This window comes from Zootoca vivipara, chromosome 8 (assembly GCF_965207765.1).
Source record: "Zootoca vivipara chromosome 8, rZooViv2.hap1.1, whole genome shotgun sequence".
Classification (NCBI taxonomy): domain Eukaryota; kingdom Metazoa; phylum Chordata; class Lepidosauria; order Squamata; family Lacertidae; genus Zootoca; species Zootoca vivipara.
Genome location: NC_142591.1, coordinates 48256826 through 48275792, shown reverse-complemented (window position 1 = coordinate 48275792; position 18967 = coordinate 48256826). Strand labels below are relative to the sequence as shown.

The 18967-nt window shown below is 41.0% G+C and overlaps 2 protein-coding genes across 2 annotated transcripts in view; one reads left to right on the top strand and one right to left on the bottom strand.

Annotated features, from left to right (window-relative positions):
* Positions 1 to 1334: 1334 nt before the first annotated feature.
* MCM4 (minichromosome maintenance complex component 4) lies at positions 1335 to 14780 on the bottom strand. Its single transcript, XM_035126208.3, has 17 exons — positions 14553 to 14780; positions 13834 to 14386; positions 12812 to 12970; positions 11955 to 12115; positions 11700 to 11801; positions 11252 to 11347; positions 11071 to 11166; positions 10170 to 10308; positions 9068 to 9288; positions 8241 to 8361; positions 7419 to 7678; positions 5664 to 6029; positions 5197 to 5324; positions 4333 to 4540; positions 3109 to 3337; positions 2772 to 2905; positions 1335 to 1799 (listed from the first exon to the last, which is right to left on the bottom strand). The coding sequence occupies exons 2-17, from the start codon at positions 13925 to 13927 to the stop codon at positions 1707 to 1709; spliced, it is 2607 nt and encodes an 868-aa protein (XP_034982099.2). The 5' UTR covers positions 13928 to 14386; positions 14553 to 14780; the 3' UTR covers positions 1335 to 1706.
* The window catches only part of PRKDC (protein kinase, DNA-activated, catalytic subunit), an 86755-nt gene continuing 82466 nt past the window's right edge, over positions 14679 to 18967 (top strand). The window contains exons 1-5 of the mRNA XM_035124659.3: positions 14679 to 14929; positions 16325 to 16401; positions 16547 to 16639; positions 17465 to 17539; positions 18331 to 18439. Coding sequence (XP_034980550.3) covers positions 14764 to 14929; positions 16325 to 16401; positions 16547 to 16639; positions 17465 to 17539; positions 18331 to 18439 — 520 coding nt within the window. The 5' untranslated portion in view covers positions 14679 to 14763. The remainder of the gene's footprint in view (positions 14930 to 16324; positions 16402 to 16546; positions 16640 to 17464; positions 17540 to 18330; positions 18440 to 18967) is intronic.

Below are 18967 nucleotides of genomic sequence, written 5' to 3'. Positions count from 1 at the left end.
TAGGTACTATGCAAACTTCTTCCAGTGTTTCTCTTGCAGCCATGCCACTCCAGCTAAAGGGAGATTTCATTACTGGAATGATGATTAAATTTGTAGCCTATTTGTGCCTCTAAAATATGGTTTTGGTTAGTTATCTTTTGTTTTCTCTGAAAAATGATTAATATTAAATCATGTGCTGAACATGAGTTTTCTATTTTTAAAAAGCTATAAACAGTATTTTTTTTAAAGGGTGTGCAACTAGTAATATGCAACACATGCAAATCAGTCACACCAAATTTTCTTTGTTGATATAATGCTAATTCATAAGGAAGAAAGCATGTCAAGGGGTAGATTTAGGGTAAATAATTAGTCAGACTTCTGAAGCCCCAGATCACCAGCTGATACTCCTGTACATTATTGCAAGTTAAATTTAAGTAAGTATAAACAGGATTACAGCTTTATTGTCAAGACCAAAACTTTAGAAAGCTCAGGTTTTATCCAATTTCATTTATTGCTATGTTGGAAGGTTCTTTGATTCAGTGAAATCTTCTTCTAGTACAACAAAAAGAAGGCATTTTTCTGACAATACAGTGGTACCTCGGTTTAATAACAGTCCTGTTTACGAACGATTTGGTTTATGAACTATGCAAAACTGGAAGTAGTGTTCTGGTTTGTGAAATTTACCTCGGTCTAAGAACGGAATCCGAACGGTGGAAGGACACCAGGGGTGGGAGGCCTCATTAGGGAAAGCGTGCCTCAGTTTAAGAACCGTTGTGGTTTAAGAATGGACTTTCAGAACGGATTAAGTTCGTAAACCGAGGTACCACTGTACTCCCCTTACCATGCTGTTCCAAATGGTCCCCCATCCCTCTGAAACAGATTTTGATAGGCTTCAAATGGGAGAGGGAATTGGCAAATTTTGCCTTTCTTGTTGAATAAAGCCTCCACAGAATCAAAGAGCCTTCCATCAGCATTTGAGCCCCCAATGGCTTCAGCCTCTCATTAACAAATGTCAACCAATGTTGTGAGGTGCTGAGAAACCAAGCTTTCAGACTATGGTTAGGGCTGTTGCTTCATCGCAAGAGCTTCTGCTATATGCAAAACAGAATAAACTTATGAAGCTTAAGTGTTGACAAGATGAAAAATGGAAGCAGAGAAGAAGCTCTATTCCATGGTTACCTTCTGTATATGTCTGGAAACGGAAACCATGTGTGAGTTTTTAAGTAATGATTAGCAAAAATCATGGTTTAGTATGATTTAATCTGAATTAAGTCCTACTGTTTTCTATATCAGACAGAGAATTATACACAAAGTATCAACTGACCAGGTTCAGCATAACAAAATGCACAATGAAGTAGAATAAGTAATCTGCATTTTATTACAAATAAAATATTCACAAGCATTATCTAATATGCAGAAATAGGGCTATAGGAGACATTCATATGAATCTGAATTCAAAAATTGTAACGATAAATTTTTATAGTTTGAGATTTTATGTAGAGCTTACTCTTTAAAAGATGCAGAGAAAAAATGTGCTAATATTAACTGAGCTGAAAGAATTAACATTCCTTAATAAGCAAAATCTTAACACTAATTTTCCATGCTGATAGCGATGACCTCCTAGTCCAATTCCATTCTAACAAGTATGATGTAAGCATAGTGTATTAAAGCAAAGTTACACCAAGAAGTTAGTTTTATAGTTCTTTTCCTGTAAAGTTAGGGTTTATTTAGAGAAGTCTAACAGTCTTCCCAGTCACAGTCAAGAAGTCGTCATCAGCCAATGCATGCAGTGCTTCTTCAAACATTTCTTTAGTGACAGCCTTAAAAGGAAAAAAAATACTGACATTAACATACAAATACTATGTACAACAACCCAGACTGTAGGGATTGTATTATTTTTGCACACCTTGAAGCCATTATACTTCAACGATGAAATAAGAAATAAAATATTAAGTTCCAGTGTGAAACTAAAATCTATTAGTGGTTTTCAAACTGTGCTTGGGCATCCAGGAGTTTCTTGGGAGCTTATTAAGGGGCTCTGAGGGAGATGATGAGTAAAAGCAGCCAAACATCCTGGAAAGAAAGATTTTCTGTCACTAGTGAGTCCCATCTGCAACATGCAGCTGAAGGGGAAACACTGAAGATGCTTTTGCCACATGCTCATGCATGAACCAAGCATGCGCCCTCGAATAGGCCACTACATTCTGCAACGTAGTAGGGTTCTAAGGCAGATGAGCGAGATGATACTCCATGTTTTGGAACAATAGAGATTTTTCAATATTTTTAACAGTCAGTAACAACAAATCTAAATAAATGATTATGACAACAAAAAATGTGGAAAAGATCACCCCTTTGGGTGGTAGACAACCCTGAGGAAGAAAAGTAGGCCAATGATCATGGTTAAGTTTCAAGTACCTTCAGGATTATTGCAAATCCAGCCCAGTTTTGAGTCAGATCAGTAGGAAGACAATGGGGAAAATAAGAGGTGGTAAGGAAGATTGTGCATGTACAAAGTGCCCTGTAACTAACTCTTTTAGAGGCTCAGGCTTGAGTGCAATAAGGCAGTGCTGACTAAATAGCCTTCGTGTTGTTCAATCCTGACAATTCATCAATACACTTCCCTGCCCCCTTGCCTAATCACAACAAACAAAATTATACCTAATGAACAACTCATGGTACAGTGTCGGAAAACCCAGAGGAGAAATTCAGGGTGGGGAAGGAGACATTCCTTAGATAGTTTGTACTTGTGAAAGTGAATAGAACACAGCATGCAAGCCTTACAACAAACTTACTGTTTCAGATTGTGCGCGAAGATCCTCAAAGAGCTGTTGATATCTTAGAGCTGGTGTTTTACCCTTAGACTGAATAACCTTCCTCAAAGCCTGAGCCAGTTCTTCTTTGCGTTTACGGGCAGTGGCACTCATCCCTTAAAAAAGAAACAAACAGAAAGAGTCACAATGTTTTCCCCACAATATAATAAATCATTTGAATGACTTCTTTAAAAGAAGTCTTCCAAGACTACAAATCAGATCCCCCCCAATAGATTGTATTAGCAAGTTTCAGGCTGATCATGCTGCAACATTATTCAAGCCAGAAATTAACAAGATTGATTCGTTTTTAGCTATAGACCTGTGGTGAGAATAGATATGTCCACAATTCCAGTCCTTGGATCCGTAGCGGACTGTTTCAGAGCTTCACGGTGAAGACGCTTTGCTTCTTCAACATCCACTGTCTCTACTTTCTTAGAAAATCGTACTTTAGCATGCGCTTCTGCCAGACGAATCAAAGATTCCAGCTGTCGAGGATATGCAGAAACCATTCCTCTACCACTTCCAATCTTCCTCATATCCACATATGCCTAGTGTGAAGAGAAAATGAAAAGTACACTGTAAACATGTTTTCAAGGACTGTTAAATCTAAGAATGTTACTTAGGCAGGCAGGTATGTGCAGCCATCACCGAGGGCATTAAAAATATATTTCTAATTAAAGATTTCTTGAATTACAAAGGAGTGTGCAGTGTCTCTCATATTTTAACATGTATCATTTTTGCAAATCAGTTTCATTTGTTAAGACACTAAGAAGAAAGAGGGAAAACGAGGTAGATAGGGGATGGGAGGGTGGATGGGGGTGAGAGTAGGTGATGATGTTTCTGTTTTGCTTAATACAGGGGTTTCCAAACTAAGGCCCGGGGGCCGGATGCGGCCCAATCACCTTCTCAATCTGGCCCGCGGACGGTCCAGGAATCAGCATGTTTTTACATGAGTAGAATGTGTTCTTTTATTTAAAATGCATCTCTGGGTTATTTGTGGGGCCTGCCTGGTGTTTTTACATGAGTAGAATGTGTCCTTTTATTTAGAATGCATCTCTGGGTTATTTGTGGGGCATAGGAATTCATTCTTCTTCTTTTTTCAAAATATAATCTGCCCCCCCACAAGGTCTGAGGGACAGTGGACCAGCCCCCTGCTGAAAAAGTTTGCTGACCCCTGGCTTAATATATGTAGGGCTTGATGTCAGCTTTCGTTGTGACCAGGAGCGTCATAACCAGGCATTGGAGAGACCTATCAGGAGTAGGCATGGACCAGTGGTACCAAGTAGTATGGGAAACAGCTTACTAGAAAAACTAACCAACAAGCTGAAACTGGCGCGGGGACAAATAGAAGAGGATGCCTTCACCCCGGTATGGTTCCCCTTTATCACACACACAGCCCAACAAGATAATGACAAAAATTTACCACCAGCATACAAATCACTGAGGACATTTTGAGGAGTAAACATTTTTTTTAAAACCCAACCACTATTTGGGTTAAATGTTTTTTTTAGTGGTCATATTTTTAGCTTTAACCTGTACTTACTTCAATGAGAGCTTGACTCGCTTCTTCACTTAGTCTTGGGTTAACATAACTACGAGCATAAGCAATATAATCCCTTAAAACTGCCATATCCATGTGCTCTTCTTCAACCTGCTCTTCAGTTTGGTAGTATAATGCAACCAAGTGATGAGCCAAACGTCTGTCATATGCTTCATCTCGAGGGTCCAGCATTAGGAAAATGAGATCAAACCTATGTATAACAACAACAATAATGCTGCCACATGAACCTCTGCACCATTGCAACTGTTGCCTCATGAATATAATTAAGTTGTCAGAAACTGACACTGTTGTTAATATCAGTCATAGATGGTGGTATATAACAGGCTCTAACACAGGCATCCCCAGACTGCAGCCCTCCAGATGTTTTGGCCTACAACTCCCATGATCCCTAGCTAAGAGGACCAGTGTTCAGGGATGATGGGAATTGTAGTTCAAAGCATCTGGAGGGCCGAAGTTTGGGAATGCCTGCTCTAACACAACTGCCATTACTGGAAAGCAAACTATATGTTTTCTGTTAAGTCTCTGCCCCACAATCTGTAAATTAATTGCATGGAACCCTGTTCATTCTGTGGACCAAGGGAAAAACCTCAGATTGGCAGTCTACATAGGCTTCCATGAATACATACACAAAGAGGCATCTAGATTTCGATGCCAATTCAATTTTTTATAAAAAATGTATTGCCCTGCAGCATGCAAAAAGCTTTAAATATTTACCAGGCAGTGAAAAAGGTTCTGATACTTGCGTTCCAAAACCCAATATGGAAGGTGGCGACTTCATTGTAAGTTTTCAAATAGGACTATTTCAGGCACAGCTAACACACAGCAATAAAATGTCTCAAGGTATACCTAGATAGCAGTGTATGGGGAAGCTGGATGTTTTCAATGGTTGTTTTCTTTGGATTCCACTGGGATTCTATTGGATTAGCAGCAGCCAGAATAGAGGTACGAGCATTCAGTTGGCAAATAATTCCAGCCTGTCAGGAAGTAAAGATTTGAAATTCATTTACAACTCTAGTAGAGGGAAAGCTGAGCATCCATTTACATGCAGGCTGTAGTCATGAGTGCAAATATTAAACTGTGTTGTGAGACTCGATCCCTTTATGAGATTTTTTTTAAAGTGAGATTTTCTGAACCTCACTAAGCCTGTTATAGTGCTCTCTCTCTATATCTCTCTCTCTGTGTGTATATGGTGCCATTTTGGCTACATAAACATAAGCGTTCACATATAAACATGAAATACAATGATGCAAATGCCAAGATCAGAATCTCCCATAGATTAAAAAAAAAGGATTTATTTGGAGGAAAGCCTTTACCTTGGCAATTGACAATGTTTGCTGTTCCATGACTTCATGAAGCATTGACCTTGTACTTTCATTCATTTTATCAAACTCATCAATACAGCAAATGCCATTGTCACTGAGGACCAAGGCTCCAGTCTGCAGAACCAGTTGTTTTGTTTCGGGATCCTTCATCACATAAGCCGTAAGGCCAACTGCACTGGAGCCTTTCCCAGATGTATACTGGCCTCTTGGAACCAGGTTATAGACATACTGAAGCAACTGGGACTTGCTGGTACCAGGATCTCCACAAAGGAGAATGTTGATCTCAGCGCGAAAATTGCCTCGGCCGGTGTGGCTGAAATCTTTCCTTGATCCTCCAAACAGCTGAAGAAGAATGCCCTGCAAAACGAGGAGTTTGAATGATCACAGCTGCTTTTCTTAAAAAAGGGAAATCCAATTTATGAATATGCTGTATGCACAGGCATGATTCAAGGACTACTCATGATGACCTGGGTGCCCTTTAGGTAACTCCACTGCTATGTGGAAGCAGCATTTCTGTCCGTGTTAGAAACTGAGATGTGAAAGCTAGGAGCTAAATGGCACCTTAAACTTTGGTTATGGGCGCAACAACAGAATGTCTAGGTGTGCTTTTTCTTTATAACAAGAATGCAAAGCTGAAAATAAATGAACTGCAGCTAAATTATTATGTTCATTTTTCACATGGTCTAGTCCTTCCCCTGCCCACCCCCCTAATATTCTAAAGAGGGTCTCTGCTCTAATCTTCAGAGAGTAGCTGGAAGTGCGGAGGCAGAAAAAAGTCCCCCTTTCCTTCCACTCTGCAGTTTTAATCTGAAATCTCAGGCGCAGTACTGCGGCCAGAGCTCAGAAACTGCTTGGGCTAATGAAATTCCCTGACGCAAAAATGCAATTAGAACAATGGGAGTTTTGAACACTGATTTCTGTGAAACATGTCTACACGATGCAGCCACACAGGTGAACATGATGACATGGATCTTTTGCACAGAATTGATAAAGCTTCACAGAAGCTCCCACAAAGCTGCAGACAAACACACAAGCGCAGAAGAACCAATTCAGATTTTCAGACCTAGCAAACTAAAATCTTCTTTTTCCAATCAACATTGAAACACACTACAAATTGTAATTTATCTTCACAATGCAAGAAATCTTGTTCTGTTTAGTCAATTGCTCATTTCTGACCTGACACCAAGATAGGAAGGCACAAGAGTTAAGGTATTATTCAAAGTCTCATCCCCTTCTGTTTTAAAATTACCTTGCTCTACATTACCTGCTCCAATTAATTTTTATTTAGCCATCGATTAAATTTCAGCTATAGTGGGAAGTTTTCAATTGGCAGTATAAAGAATAAGGATGTGTGCTTTATGGCAGGTGGGACAACATTACTATCTTTCTTTAGAAATTATGGGTTCTCTCTAAGTTATATGCAATGTAGAAATTAATGAACTGAAATTAATGGGCAAAAGTTAGTCATATCCATTAGCTCAATCTAATAGAGAAAAATGTGATGTCTATATAATTAAAGTATTTGTTTGAATTTTAATTTCACATATACCCACTGTGTATTCTAAACAATGATGAACTAACATATACCAGCTTTAAGCACTTTATGAACTCAAAATAAGAGTAATATTTTCAGAATAAATTACTTTTATGTATTAGAACGTATACTACGGTATATACCAGGACAGGTATGCAAAGTTTGATGTATTTAGTCATTGAAGCAAATGTATAATTTTAATTATTCCTTACCTTTTTAATATCTTCATGCTCATAAATACTTGGAGCAAGTGCAGAAGAAAGTCTGTCATAAATATCGGGTTTCCTCGAAAGCTCCTGAAGCATTGTCTCACGCTCATCTGTAAACATTTTCTGTTCAGTTCCTTCTTCAATGCCATGCAAACGTTTTGAGTCAGTTTTGCAATAATGAATAACATCAATATGGGTCTTATAGACAGATCTCACACTGCTCATTCTTGGAATAACACGAACAGGGACTGCTCTGTAGATACCTGAACAAACATAAAGCCATTATTAGATCTCCCAGATTAAGAGGCAACATTCATCTCTTCCCCCTCTTCCCCAAGACACTAACCAGACAACTTTTTAGATTTTGGCTTGGCTGTGCAGCCCTTGTTAAAAGTTACCCAGTGCTAGATCATATCATTTAACCCTGAACATGGATAGACACATGCAAGCCTAAAGTAACTCATAACACCTGGCATGTAATTTACAGGACTTTAAAACTGAAAAGTTAAATACAATATTTATATTTACATTAATGCTGCTCTAGACTAATTTGGGAGGAACGCCAGAATGTAAATGGAAATAACCACAATATTAATGTTGATAACTTGACACACAGAGCTAGTGCTGCACGTTCTTCCACCAAGGCTTGTATCAATAGCTGTCACAAAAAAGTGTAGAAGCTGCTACAGTAAAAGAAAACAGGAAATTCCTGTATACATCCACAATTTCACTGCTTTCTTACTATTTTATCTACAGAAGCCAGTATTCTATACTAGGCTCATTTTTACTTAAAGACAAGAACTGATGCCAAAACATTTCTCTTACCTGTAACATTAACTCTGTCACCTGGCTGAACCTTATCCACTAGATCATTGTGAGCAAAGAGCACAATAGTATATGGTGTCTGACCAGCTGGCATGTCTTCTGGAGACTCCTGCAGCTTGATCTGGTAAGAGAGCAATCCTTAGTTAAAGTGCAACAATATTTTTAATAATACTGACTAGCTGTTGGAAATACTAGACGTAAACTTTCCTGACTATGTATTTGTTCAGGCAATTGATGAGACAAAAAACAGAAAACAATATTGCTTGTCGAAACAAGCGTCTCTTTAGAGCAGGGGTCAGCAACCTAAGGCCCATGGGCCAGTAGCGGCCCACAGAACTCATCTACCCGGCCCATGGAGACCCCTGCCGCCCCCTGCTCTTACCAGCGCGGTGCAGCGCAGCATGGGGACCAACTTCCAGGTTGATGGCGCCTGTGCGCGGGCGCTCCTCCAACCTGGATATGCGTCAGAAATAGCTTGTGCACATGCGTGCGGGATGGAGAAGCGTCCGTGCACATGCACACACACTATTTCCAGTGCACATCTGGGTCGGAGGAGCGCCGGAAATAGCATGTGGGCATCCATGCTCCTCCGACCCGGAAGAGCACTCCAGCCCATCCTCCGACGGACGAAGCGTGGACCATGCATTAATAGAAGGGGTTTAATATGCATGCAGCCTGAGGAAGTGTGGTGGGAAATGCAAAATTTCTAGTTGTCTATACCATAAGGACTATTTTAATATTTTTGCAAAATATACATATAACCATTTACTGCAGAAAATTTAACACATCAGAATGTTTCAACCTATTAATTTAATAAAAGAACATACCATCTGTTTATCCGAGAACATTGAGCGGTTGTGAACCAATGCCATACTATGCGTGGTGTTACAGTTCTTGCATGCTGATGGTTCAGCAATCCTGCCGCGATCGATTTCTACTCTTGCTGTGAAAGCACACACCTGGCACTTGAAGAAAGCTTCTTGCATTTCTGGAATTAACTGGGAGCTCCTGATTACCATGCCATTTATAGTGATAAGCTGGTCAATGTCTAATATTAAAAGAGAAGAAGAAAAACCAAATCATGTTTATCAATATAACTAAGAAATGCAGTAGTGCATTTTCCCAGTAGTGATGTATGGAAGTGAGAACTGGACCATAAAGAAGGCTGATCGCCGAAGAATTGATGCTTTTGAATTATGGTGCTGGAGGAGACTCTTGAGAGTCCCATGGACTGCAAGAAGATCAAACCTATCCATTCTGAAGGAAATCAGCCCTGAGTGCTCACTGGAAGGACAGATCGTGAAGCTGAGGCTCCAATACTTTGGCCACCTCATGAGAAGAGAAGACTCCCTGGAAAAGACCCTGATGTTGGGAAAGATTGAGGGCACTAGGAGAAGGGGACGACAGAGGACAAGATGGTTGGACAGTGTTCTCGAAGCTACGAACATGAGTTTTGACCAAACTGTGGGAGGCAGTGGAAGACAGGAGTGCCTGACGTGCTATGGTCCATGGGGTCACGAAGAGTCGGACACGACTAAACGACTAAACAACAACAAAGAAATGCATAAATCGTTAAAGAGCTATTAGCATAAAATAGCTACCTGGCATCACGTAAGTCAACAATTCTAAAGAGCAAAAAATGTGTGATATGCATTATGGAATTACATGTTTATGTAAGGAATGCAAGTTCTTCCACTTCAGTCATTTGCTAGTAAATTAGGGAGGACTGAGATACATTTACTAGTTCTTGAATTTTTTCTGAAGCAGACGGAAGTATTGACCAGTATAAGACCACACAATATTGGGACTCAGGTTCAGTGTGACTCAAAAGACGTCTATCCTTCTAGCATTTATTTGCCCAAGACCAAGCAGTTTATGCGACAGTTTGTCAGATAACTTATTAAAGGTGCTATACCTAAAGCACCTTACCTTCTGGGTTCAGGCTCCTCATGCTTCTGGTTTTTACAGCATTATATGGTCTCACTTGAATTTGATGCTCCAATACTGAATCAGGGTAGCGGTCAAAGAAAATTTCGTTAGCAGCCATATCAAATGTTGGAATAACTTCCTGTACAAAGGATACAAATATAAACTGTAAGTATACATCAATACTGGCTTTGACACCTGCACAAAACAGTATGAAAACAGGGTGAAATCTAACACAGCACTAAGGCAATTGTTCCAGGATTTCTGCTTGTGCAATGGAATATTCTCCCCTTCTCATCCTCCTGTGTGCTCCCTAAATGCTGTCCTAGGGGTTTCAATAACCCTCTGGGGCAGATTAGTGGAGGGCATGAGTAGGTGAAAGACAGTGAATGAAGTCCTGTTGCGCATGTATAAGTCCTTACACTTACAGAACTCATTAGCAGAATACAGCCCAGACTTTCTAAGCCTACTGACAGCTAAATAACAACAGCACTGGTTTTACTAATGATTATAGTGTTCTTAATGTCTGTTAAGAATAGAAGCTTGTGTCCAAGGCCAGGGTCCTTTTTGTGTTGTGCCAAATTGTTGTCATTTTTAAAAAATGTAGATGCCTGAATCCAAAGAACAAAACAATTAGCTCTACCTATCCAAGAAAGCTTTGCATTTGTTTTTCAAACAGTAACACTTGATGTTGCATAACTAATTTCTTTCAAAATAAGGGGAGTTACTTATTAGAATTGTGAACTGAGCAATTTTATATGACAGCAATATTCAATTTTCCTTAGATCACAATACCATTCTGCAGATCTGAAGTAACTAAATTAATTAATTAATACAAAATTAGGCACACTGAACTTTCTCTCAGTTCTTGCACTGAAGAGCCTATTGAAAACATTTGCCTTACCTGAGGATAGCACATCAGTTGTCTGTAAAGATTTTCATCGAATGTTTTCAGGTGGTCACAGTTTACATTCAGAAATGGCTCCCCAATCAAGTTTATCTGGAAGATATTTAGTCACACATTAATAATAAGCATTTAAATCTAAAAATGCAAGCCAGGTTTAAACAATACTGCCATAACATACCTCCTCCAGTCGCTGCAGATACAGAGGTTCATTAAGGTCCAAGCCAATATTTTCTTCTTCTTTGGCCGTTGGATCAATAAAACGCTGAAGAAATCTCTGAATGTTAAAAGAACAAGACAATAATACAATTTCAGTCTCTGTCAGAATTGTGGCAGGCATAAATAAAATGCTATTAATTTTCACGCACAAGTTATTCCTCCATGAATGATACTGTATTGATTTTATGTTATCTCAATAGATTATTACTACAATTTAACATCACTTGGTGGAAGAATTAGACAAATTGTCTCGAGGAAAAAAAGATTTCCACAAGTACTGCCAGATATTATTATTATTATTGCTCCAGACCTCATCATCTCACACCAAAGTACAAACATTTAAAAACAAACTAAATGCCAATAAGATTACAAACAAATATATACAAGTGTGTAAACCCCTGTCCACTCACCTGAAATTTTTCTTTGCATGAGGCCACATTGACATCTGTTCCCCATATCACTAGCTTTTGTCCAAGAGATTGTTCACTAGCCACTGCGTCTTCTGCTGTAGGCTAAGTACAAGAGTAACCTATCAATATTACACTTAAGACCACAATTTATGCTTGGTTATTAGATAAAAAGTTCTACTGAATTCAATGGGTGAAACTTCCTTTGAGTAAATATACATATGACTGAAACATCAATTGAAAATCTGAAATACCTACCACATCAGAATGCAGATCCACTTGCCTAGCCTTCCGGACAGAGCCAAGATCAGGCCTCTGTCGCACTGGAGTTCCTCGCACACCACTCCTTGGGGTTCCTTCTACTCTAGAACTGGGTGTGCCATAGGTAAGTGGTGAACTAATATCAAAGTCCATTGGAACTGTATCAAATAAAATGTGATTATTGTTTTAGAAATATACATGTTAATGCATTTGTGACAGAAGCTTGCCCCTTTTTTTCCACAGCAGAAGACAGGTGTTTACAGAATTATACAAAGTAGCTTTAAAACTAGTATACTGCACCAGCTGGCACATCTCATCCAACTCAACAAGACTACATATTTGTTAATGCTAATAAAATTACTTGGGTAGCTTGCACATTGCTAGAGGTGGGAAGAAACATCTGAAGTGATCTCTTGGAATTAAGAGTAAAAATACCATGGGATAATTTTTGGGGAGATACTGAACTGCAATATTGTTTCAAGTATGTGAGGCATCAGAGATACCAAATGACAAATTATCACAATCTGTCCACAGAGGCTTAATAATACTCTCATCTGAATCTAATCCAAGTCTGGTAACACATGGAAATTAAAATAGACACATTCAGGCAGGGCCAATGTTGTGACCTCCAGATACTTTGGACTCTATCTCCCATCAATCCCTGCCAGCATAGGCAATAATCACAGATGGAAGTTGTAGTCCACAACATCTGGAGGGCACCACATTAGGAACCTCTGCACTGGCTGATCAGCAGCATTGTAGACACCGTGTCTACAATTTACTTACAATATTGATAAGATACAAATGAGCAGTTTGATACTATTGCCAACTGCCCAGTCCAAAGTCAAAGATACCTGAATTTTGGAATTGTGGTGGACTGGAAAACAGAGCATCTTGAACATTTGGGCTTTGTGAGTCAATTGGTGGAGAAGTGGGCATTGGTTGTAAGTCTCCTGTAGAGTCTTCTGTGTGACGTCGTTGGGAAGGAGGAGACTGTACATCTTCAGAAAGAGCTGTAACAAAGTGAAAGTTTGAACTTTTGCCTCCGCTGTTGTACTTATCTCACTTTTCAAACTAATAAGCAACAGATTCCCTCCCCTCACCCTCAAAACAAAAACACTGCACATGTTCAGATTCAATCTTGATTAGCTGCACCATCACAATAGTCTTGGATTAAGTCCTTGTTCAAACAGTCATTTGCCACCAGCTAGTGTCACACAGCTGCTCAAAACTGCACAAGGAAATTAAAATGGGGCACTGAACAACAGGCAGTTCCAGGCATTACAACATTTCAAGCAGCAAACACAGAAAATGAAGATGTCACACAAGTGCATAGCAGTAGTGTGGAACCACTACGCTTTTAAATGTTTTGGACTATAATTCCCATCTTCCCCAACAACTAGCCAGGCCAGAGTCCAATTGGAAGATTGGTGCAGGAATGACCACAAGACTCCCAATCCCTATGTGCAGGTCTCTTAGAAACAAAAATTAAAAAAACAACGTACAGGCAACTGGGAGACCCGCATCAGTGCCTTATTCTTCTCCCCGCAGAAGCGGGTTGCACTGGATTTAACAAGGCGTATTCCTAGGCAAGCGTATAATGTGCTGTCACCGGAATCTGCCTTCCCCAGACGAGCGTACACAATCGTTGCGAGAAGCACCGTATAACACGGGCTCCCCCCCCCCCGCCGCCGCAGCATGTGAAACTGTCCTATGGAGCCCTTTGAAAGATCTAGGAAGAGGAGAGGCGCGCGCACGCAACCTCGAATACAGTAAATTACAACGCCGGGCAAACATTACCAAAGGGAACCTGAAAAGTGCGGAAGCCCAGGGGCAGGCGCGGTGGAGGCGGTGGCGGCAAGGTGGAGTGACTTACGTGTAGCGGGATTGGCGCCGCCATCGGTTGGGGCTGTTCCGCCTCTGCGGCGCTTACTGCCGCGGCGGCTCTGGGTGGACGCCGGTGAGGACATAATCCTCCTATGGAAAGGAAGGGCGAGGGGACCAGGAAGCAGCAAAGCCCTGCGAGCGGCTGCTGGCAAAACAGCGCGCGCAAGACGATGGAGACCACGGCAGCTTCTCTAAGCGCGAGACACAACAGAGGAGTGCAGAGAAGGAAGGAAATTCCGCGCCAAAAGGATCACGTGACCTCGAGTATTCGCGGGCTTTCGCCGCCAATGGGAAGTGGGAAACTCCAAATCTGCACGGGGGGGGAAGGTGTGAGCAAGTGCCGCTCCTTGTACGTTTTCGGCCGAGGGCTTGAACTGAGAGGTGCAGTTGATGGTGATGGATGAAGAGGAGCTGGTGAAACTGACGTAGCTGACGAAAACTACACGAGGCTTTCCAAACGCTTTTTTCTTCAACGTCGAGGCCCCCTTCTAGAATGGTATCGCTCACGCTTGACAGGCTTCCTCGGCAATTCGGACGGGTATCTATGGCGAGAGGGGCGGGTATTAACTCTGCGTTCCCCGGATTGGTGCTGGGAGGGCAAGCGGCACAACGCTATTTAAAGGCCGGGAACGCCCTCCCTCCCCCGTATCCTAGAGGCAATGATGGTTTCGTCCAACATTTGGCGCCCTCGTTCCTCCCCCCTCGTACCTCCTGGAGCCAATCGCGTCGCCTTTTCTGCCCTACGAAAGAACTAGTTCCTGCCACGGAAGTTTCCTCTCTTTCCACCCCCTTCCCGACGGAGGCGTTGGTTCTGTCCGCTCTCCTCCCTAGTCCCGGGTGAGCGAGAGGTAGACCCGGCGGCGTCCTAGCGGCACCTTCTTCCTGCTGACCGAGGCGGGTGGGCGGGCGCGCGGGCACCATGGCCGCCCTGTTCCCAGCCTCTGGTGGAGGACTGGAGGACTGCTTGCTCCAGCTGCACTGCGCCCTGCGGAGCCCGGACCCTGGGAACGCGGCGCTTCACGGCCACATCTTCATCCGCTCCTTGGCGGAGACCTGCGTGACCAGCAGCGGCGACAGCGTCCTGGGTGCGTAGTGGCCTGAGGGCTCGGGCAGGGCTGCCCCTTGCTGTAATTTAAGGCGCCGTGTGAGACTCTAACGGGTTTCATGTGAAATAAGCTTTCTTTCCCCTCGCGAGTTGCAGTTCCTGACCGGTGGAACTCCCTGCCACCTGAACTACAAAGGGCCAACAGTATCAGTAACGGGACCCATCTAGCTGTTTGTTCAGTGAGGCTTTCTTTTTAGTGCATAATAAGTTGACAGCTGTGTTGCCTGGTATTGGATGCATAAATAAGTTCCATTCGGTTCTATGGATATTATTCTCACATAATTCATGCATGAGGTTGCTGCATGCTTGTAGAGCCTGGCTTCTCCTATGCATGTTTAGTGTGTTCAGTGAGGTTTGTTTCTATTCTAGTAAGCATGTTCAAGGTAGCTAGCTGTTCAGTCCTAAGCATCCTTACTGAGGAGCAACAGTACAAGTTTGTAGGCGTCTGTTCAGAACAGAAGAACAGCCCTATTGGATTAGACTAAACACCTCTTTGGTCCAGCATTTTGTTTCACAGCAGCCAACCAGGTGCCTGTGAGAAGCCCACAAGCAGGGCAGGAGTACAGTAAGGCCGCAACTTACGCGGGGGGTTGATGTTCCACTTTAAAGCCAAAGTGATATGTAGTCAAAACACATCAGGTTTCAATGGTGGGTGGGATTGGCAAAGTCATTTCCCCCAGAAACCCGCTTCCCTCCCACTTTTACTTATTTATTCATGCCTTGCATGTAAAACTGAATGCACACAAGTTAAATGTGCGTACGTTGCGGGCTTACTGTACAGTAGTCCTCACCTGTTGTTAGTACCCCTCCTCCAACACTGAACGCATTGGGACTTACTTGTAGGTAGGTATGCTAACAATTGTTGCAAAGCTGAGATACAAACTCAATACTTTTCCAGCTCACATCCTTAGCCTCTACACTCCTGAGTCAAGTGAACTTCACTAATCTGTTACTACATGCACATTAAATTTTGACCTACTGTGACTACAGTAGACACTTTGCAGATAAATTTCATATTCCTGTAGATCATCTACTTAGATGGGATTCTGTTCTCTTTCAATTCAGTGACATGTTGTGTGCAGAGATTCTACAACTAAGCCCTTGAGCTAATTTGTACTTGGAGTATTTGGTATTTTGGTTGTCATTCCATGTTGACAGCTGGAGTGCTACTTTTATTTGTATGATAACCCAGTTCGCACCACATGTTGCATACAGGATTCCGGGAGGGGGGGGGAGATTGTGCTTGCTAGTCCTGATCTTCACATGTTTAAACAGCATTTCATGTCAAGGGGTTAATCTTATGTGTTCTAAGACCATATGTTTGGAAAGATATTATTTGCTTTGTTTCATACTATTTGCACCCATGTTCCCACAGCTTTGCAGATTTCACTGGTGTTTTCCAAAGAAGATGGGCTACTTGCATTTATCCATAAATCACTGAACAGTGAAGAAGTAAGTTGATAATCGTAGGTTGAAGCATCCTTTGATGTCTTAGTAATTACACTTTTATATTTTTATTTGCTTTATATACTGCCTTCTCCAACAAGGTCTCTTACTGTGTCTTTTGCTGAAAATGCTTTCAATGTCTTGTTTTCAGTTTCGAGAATGCAGAGAAGAAGCATTAAAATTTCTTATTGCCTTTTTGGAAAAGATTGGCCAAAAAGTTCACCCTTATGCACAAGATGTAAAGGTGGGTCAATTAAAATTGCAAACAAAACTAGATACGGTAGTTTAGACAGATAAAATAATGCAGCTAGTATGATAGTACATGTAGTATTATGATCCATTATCAGCAATGAGAAACTAGCAATCCTTTGTGTATTAAATGCTTGCATTAGACTGCTTCCTTTTCCTCTGCAGCACCATAATGCTCAAAATGCATCTTTTTGTGTATTTTCATTTCTTAGAAGATGCAACTGTTCTGAATTAGGAGTTTCACATCACCCAGGCAGGAGAAAGTGAAAATTATATTTTGGACAATGTTACAAAGGAAGAGAAGCATAGCTGCCAAGTTATCCCTTTTTTTAAAGGGATTTTACCTTATGCTGAATAGGCTTCCTCGCGAGAAAAGGGAAAACTTGGCAGCTATGAAGAGAAGGCATGAAGCACTTGTTTTTTGTGTTCACTGTAACTTTCACATTCTAGCTAGCCTTCTTTAGTGGATGTAAGAACCTGGGGCAGACACATTGGTCCATCTAGCTGTGTACAGTCTCTCAGATCTCAAGCCTTTCTCAGCCCTGAGCCCATTTGTAGTGCATCCAGATTATATTCATGGCATTTGGGGAAGTTGTTCACTAGTGTGGCCTTCGACAAGAGTAAATAGAGGAAGACAGAATATTATAATGTGGAGGGTCCTTATTATGCAGAAAAATAGACTGAGTTTGCTTTACTTGGGCAGTTTGTTTACGCTTTTCAAAGTGCTGTAAAATAGGGAACAAATGTTAAAACAGTGCAAGATACTGCACTACAAATGCAGTACATCAACACTATTATATTTTGTCTTTTAAAAATACAGCGGATGTGTCTTAGCGTTTATACAAAAGACAAAATGGCAAAGTGCAGAATCCCAGCACTAGATCTACTGATTAAGGTAAAACTTATAGGTCTTTATGATTGTCAACTGTTTCCAGTAATTATGCATGTTTGTATGCCACAATATCCAAAGTTCAGTGTAGTAGAAGTAATTTAAATCTAAAAGTGTTTTAAAACTAAATAATATTCATAGTAAGATTCATATCTGCTTTTACAGAAGAATACACAAGAACATGTATAATAAAAATGATAATGTGTTTCCTGTTAAGTGGCTAACATACGTTCTACCTAGTATATTTACCATAGAATCAGAATAATAGAAGGGGGGTTATTGGTTTGCATTTTTGTTTTACTTATTTACTTGTTTTCATCCTGCATTTTATTCTGTGAACCGCCCTAAGATTGTATGATGAAGGGCGGTATATAAATCTTTTTTAAAAAGATAAAATAGAATTGTAGAGTTGGAAGGGACCACAAGTGTCATCTAGTCCAACCCTCTGCAGTGCAAGAATCTCAACTAAAGCATTCACGACAGATTGCCACCCAACCTCTGCTTAAACACCTCCAATGAGGTAGAGTCCTCCACCTTCTGAGGGAGCTTGTTGAACAGCTCTTACCATCACAAACTTCTTCCTGGGGTTTAGTAAGAATCTCCCTTCTTGTAACTTGAATCCATTCGTTCGGGTCCTGCCCTCCAGAGTAGGAGAAAACAAGTTTGCTCTACCTTCCAAAACTCTGAAGGACTCTTATTTAGCTAGAAAGAAAATAATGTATTTTACAATACTGTTTTGAGTGCTTTTAAAATATTTTTTTAAGAATTGTCCTTGGTTAACATGAATATCCTTCCAGCTGCTTCACAACTTACGGTCATCTTATGTGATGGAAGACATGAAAGTCAGAGAAATCTTTACCAAATTCTATAGTGAACTTGCTATAAAAAGTAAAGTGTCTGATACAGGTAAGTATCCTAACTGTATTACTACTTATATTTACTATTAGTAATTTTTATTTATTTATACTTGTATTAGCAAACATACACAGCTAGGGGATGATGGATCAGTACTCTAAATTACTAAGGGATTTGAGAATAATCCAATGAAAGTTAATTGTGACTAGGGAGAAAGTCACATTGAACGCTTGCTTCTGCATTGGATTAGCCTGCAAATCCCATTGAGAGCAAGAAAATGGAATCTAGTAGCAAGTAACTTGACTGCAGTAAAACCTATGGTAGTCCTTATTAACTGTTGCTGGAATAACCTCATTTCCAGTTCAACAGCAGGAATGTCAGTAAGTCAAAAGGACACTTTTGCTGTCATGAGGTTGCAAAAGTGAGGGGAAGGAAACTCTGGCATCTGCTACCAGAGGAATAAGTGCCACTGGGAGGTTATACTGCCTTTCTCCCAGGAAAAGGGAACGGCCCCAGCCATTGGGCACTGAAGACAAAGCTGTGAGGAGTTCCCTGCCAGAAAGAACTCTAACTTGCCAC

Coding starts and splice junctions, on each gene's coding strand:
- MCM4 (XM_035126208.3), bottom strand. CDS start 13,927: ATGTCCTCACCGGCGTCCACCCAGAGCCGCCGCGGCAGTAAGCGCCGC. Junction 11,802..11,954: donor TGGATCTGCATTCTGATGTG/GTAGGTATTTCA, acceptor TCTTGTACTTAG/CCTACAGCAGAAGACGCAGT. Junction 6,030..7,418: donor AGCATGAAGATATTAAAAAG/GTAAGGAATAAT, acceptor CTCGTTTTGCAG/GGCATTCTTCTTCAGCTGTT.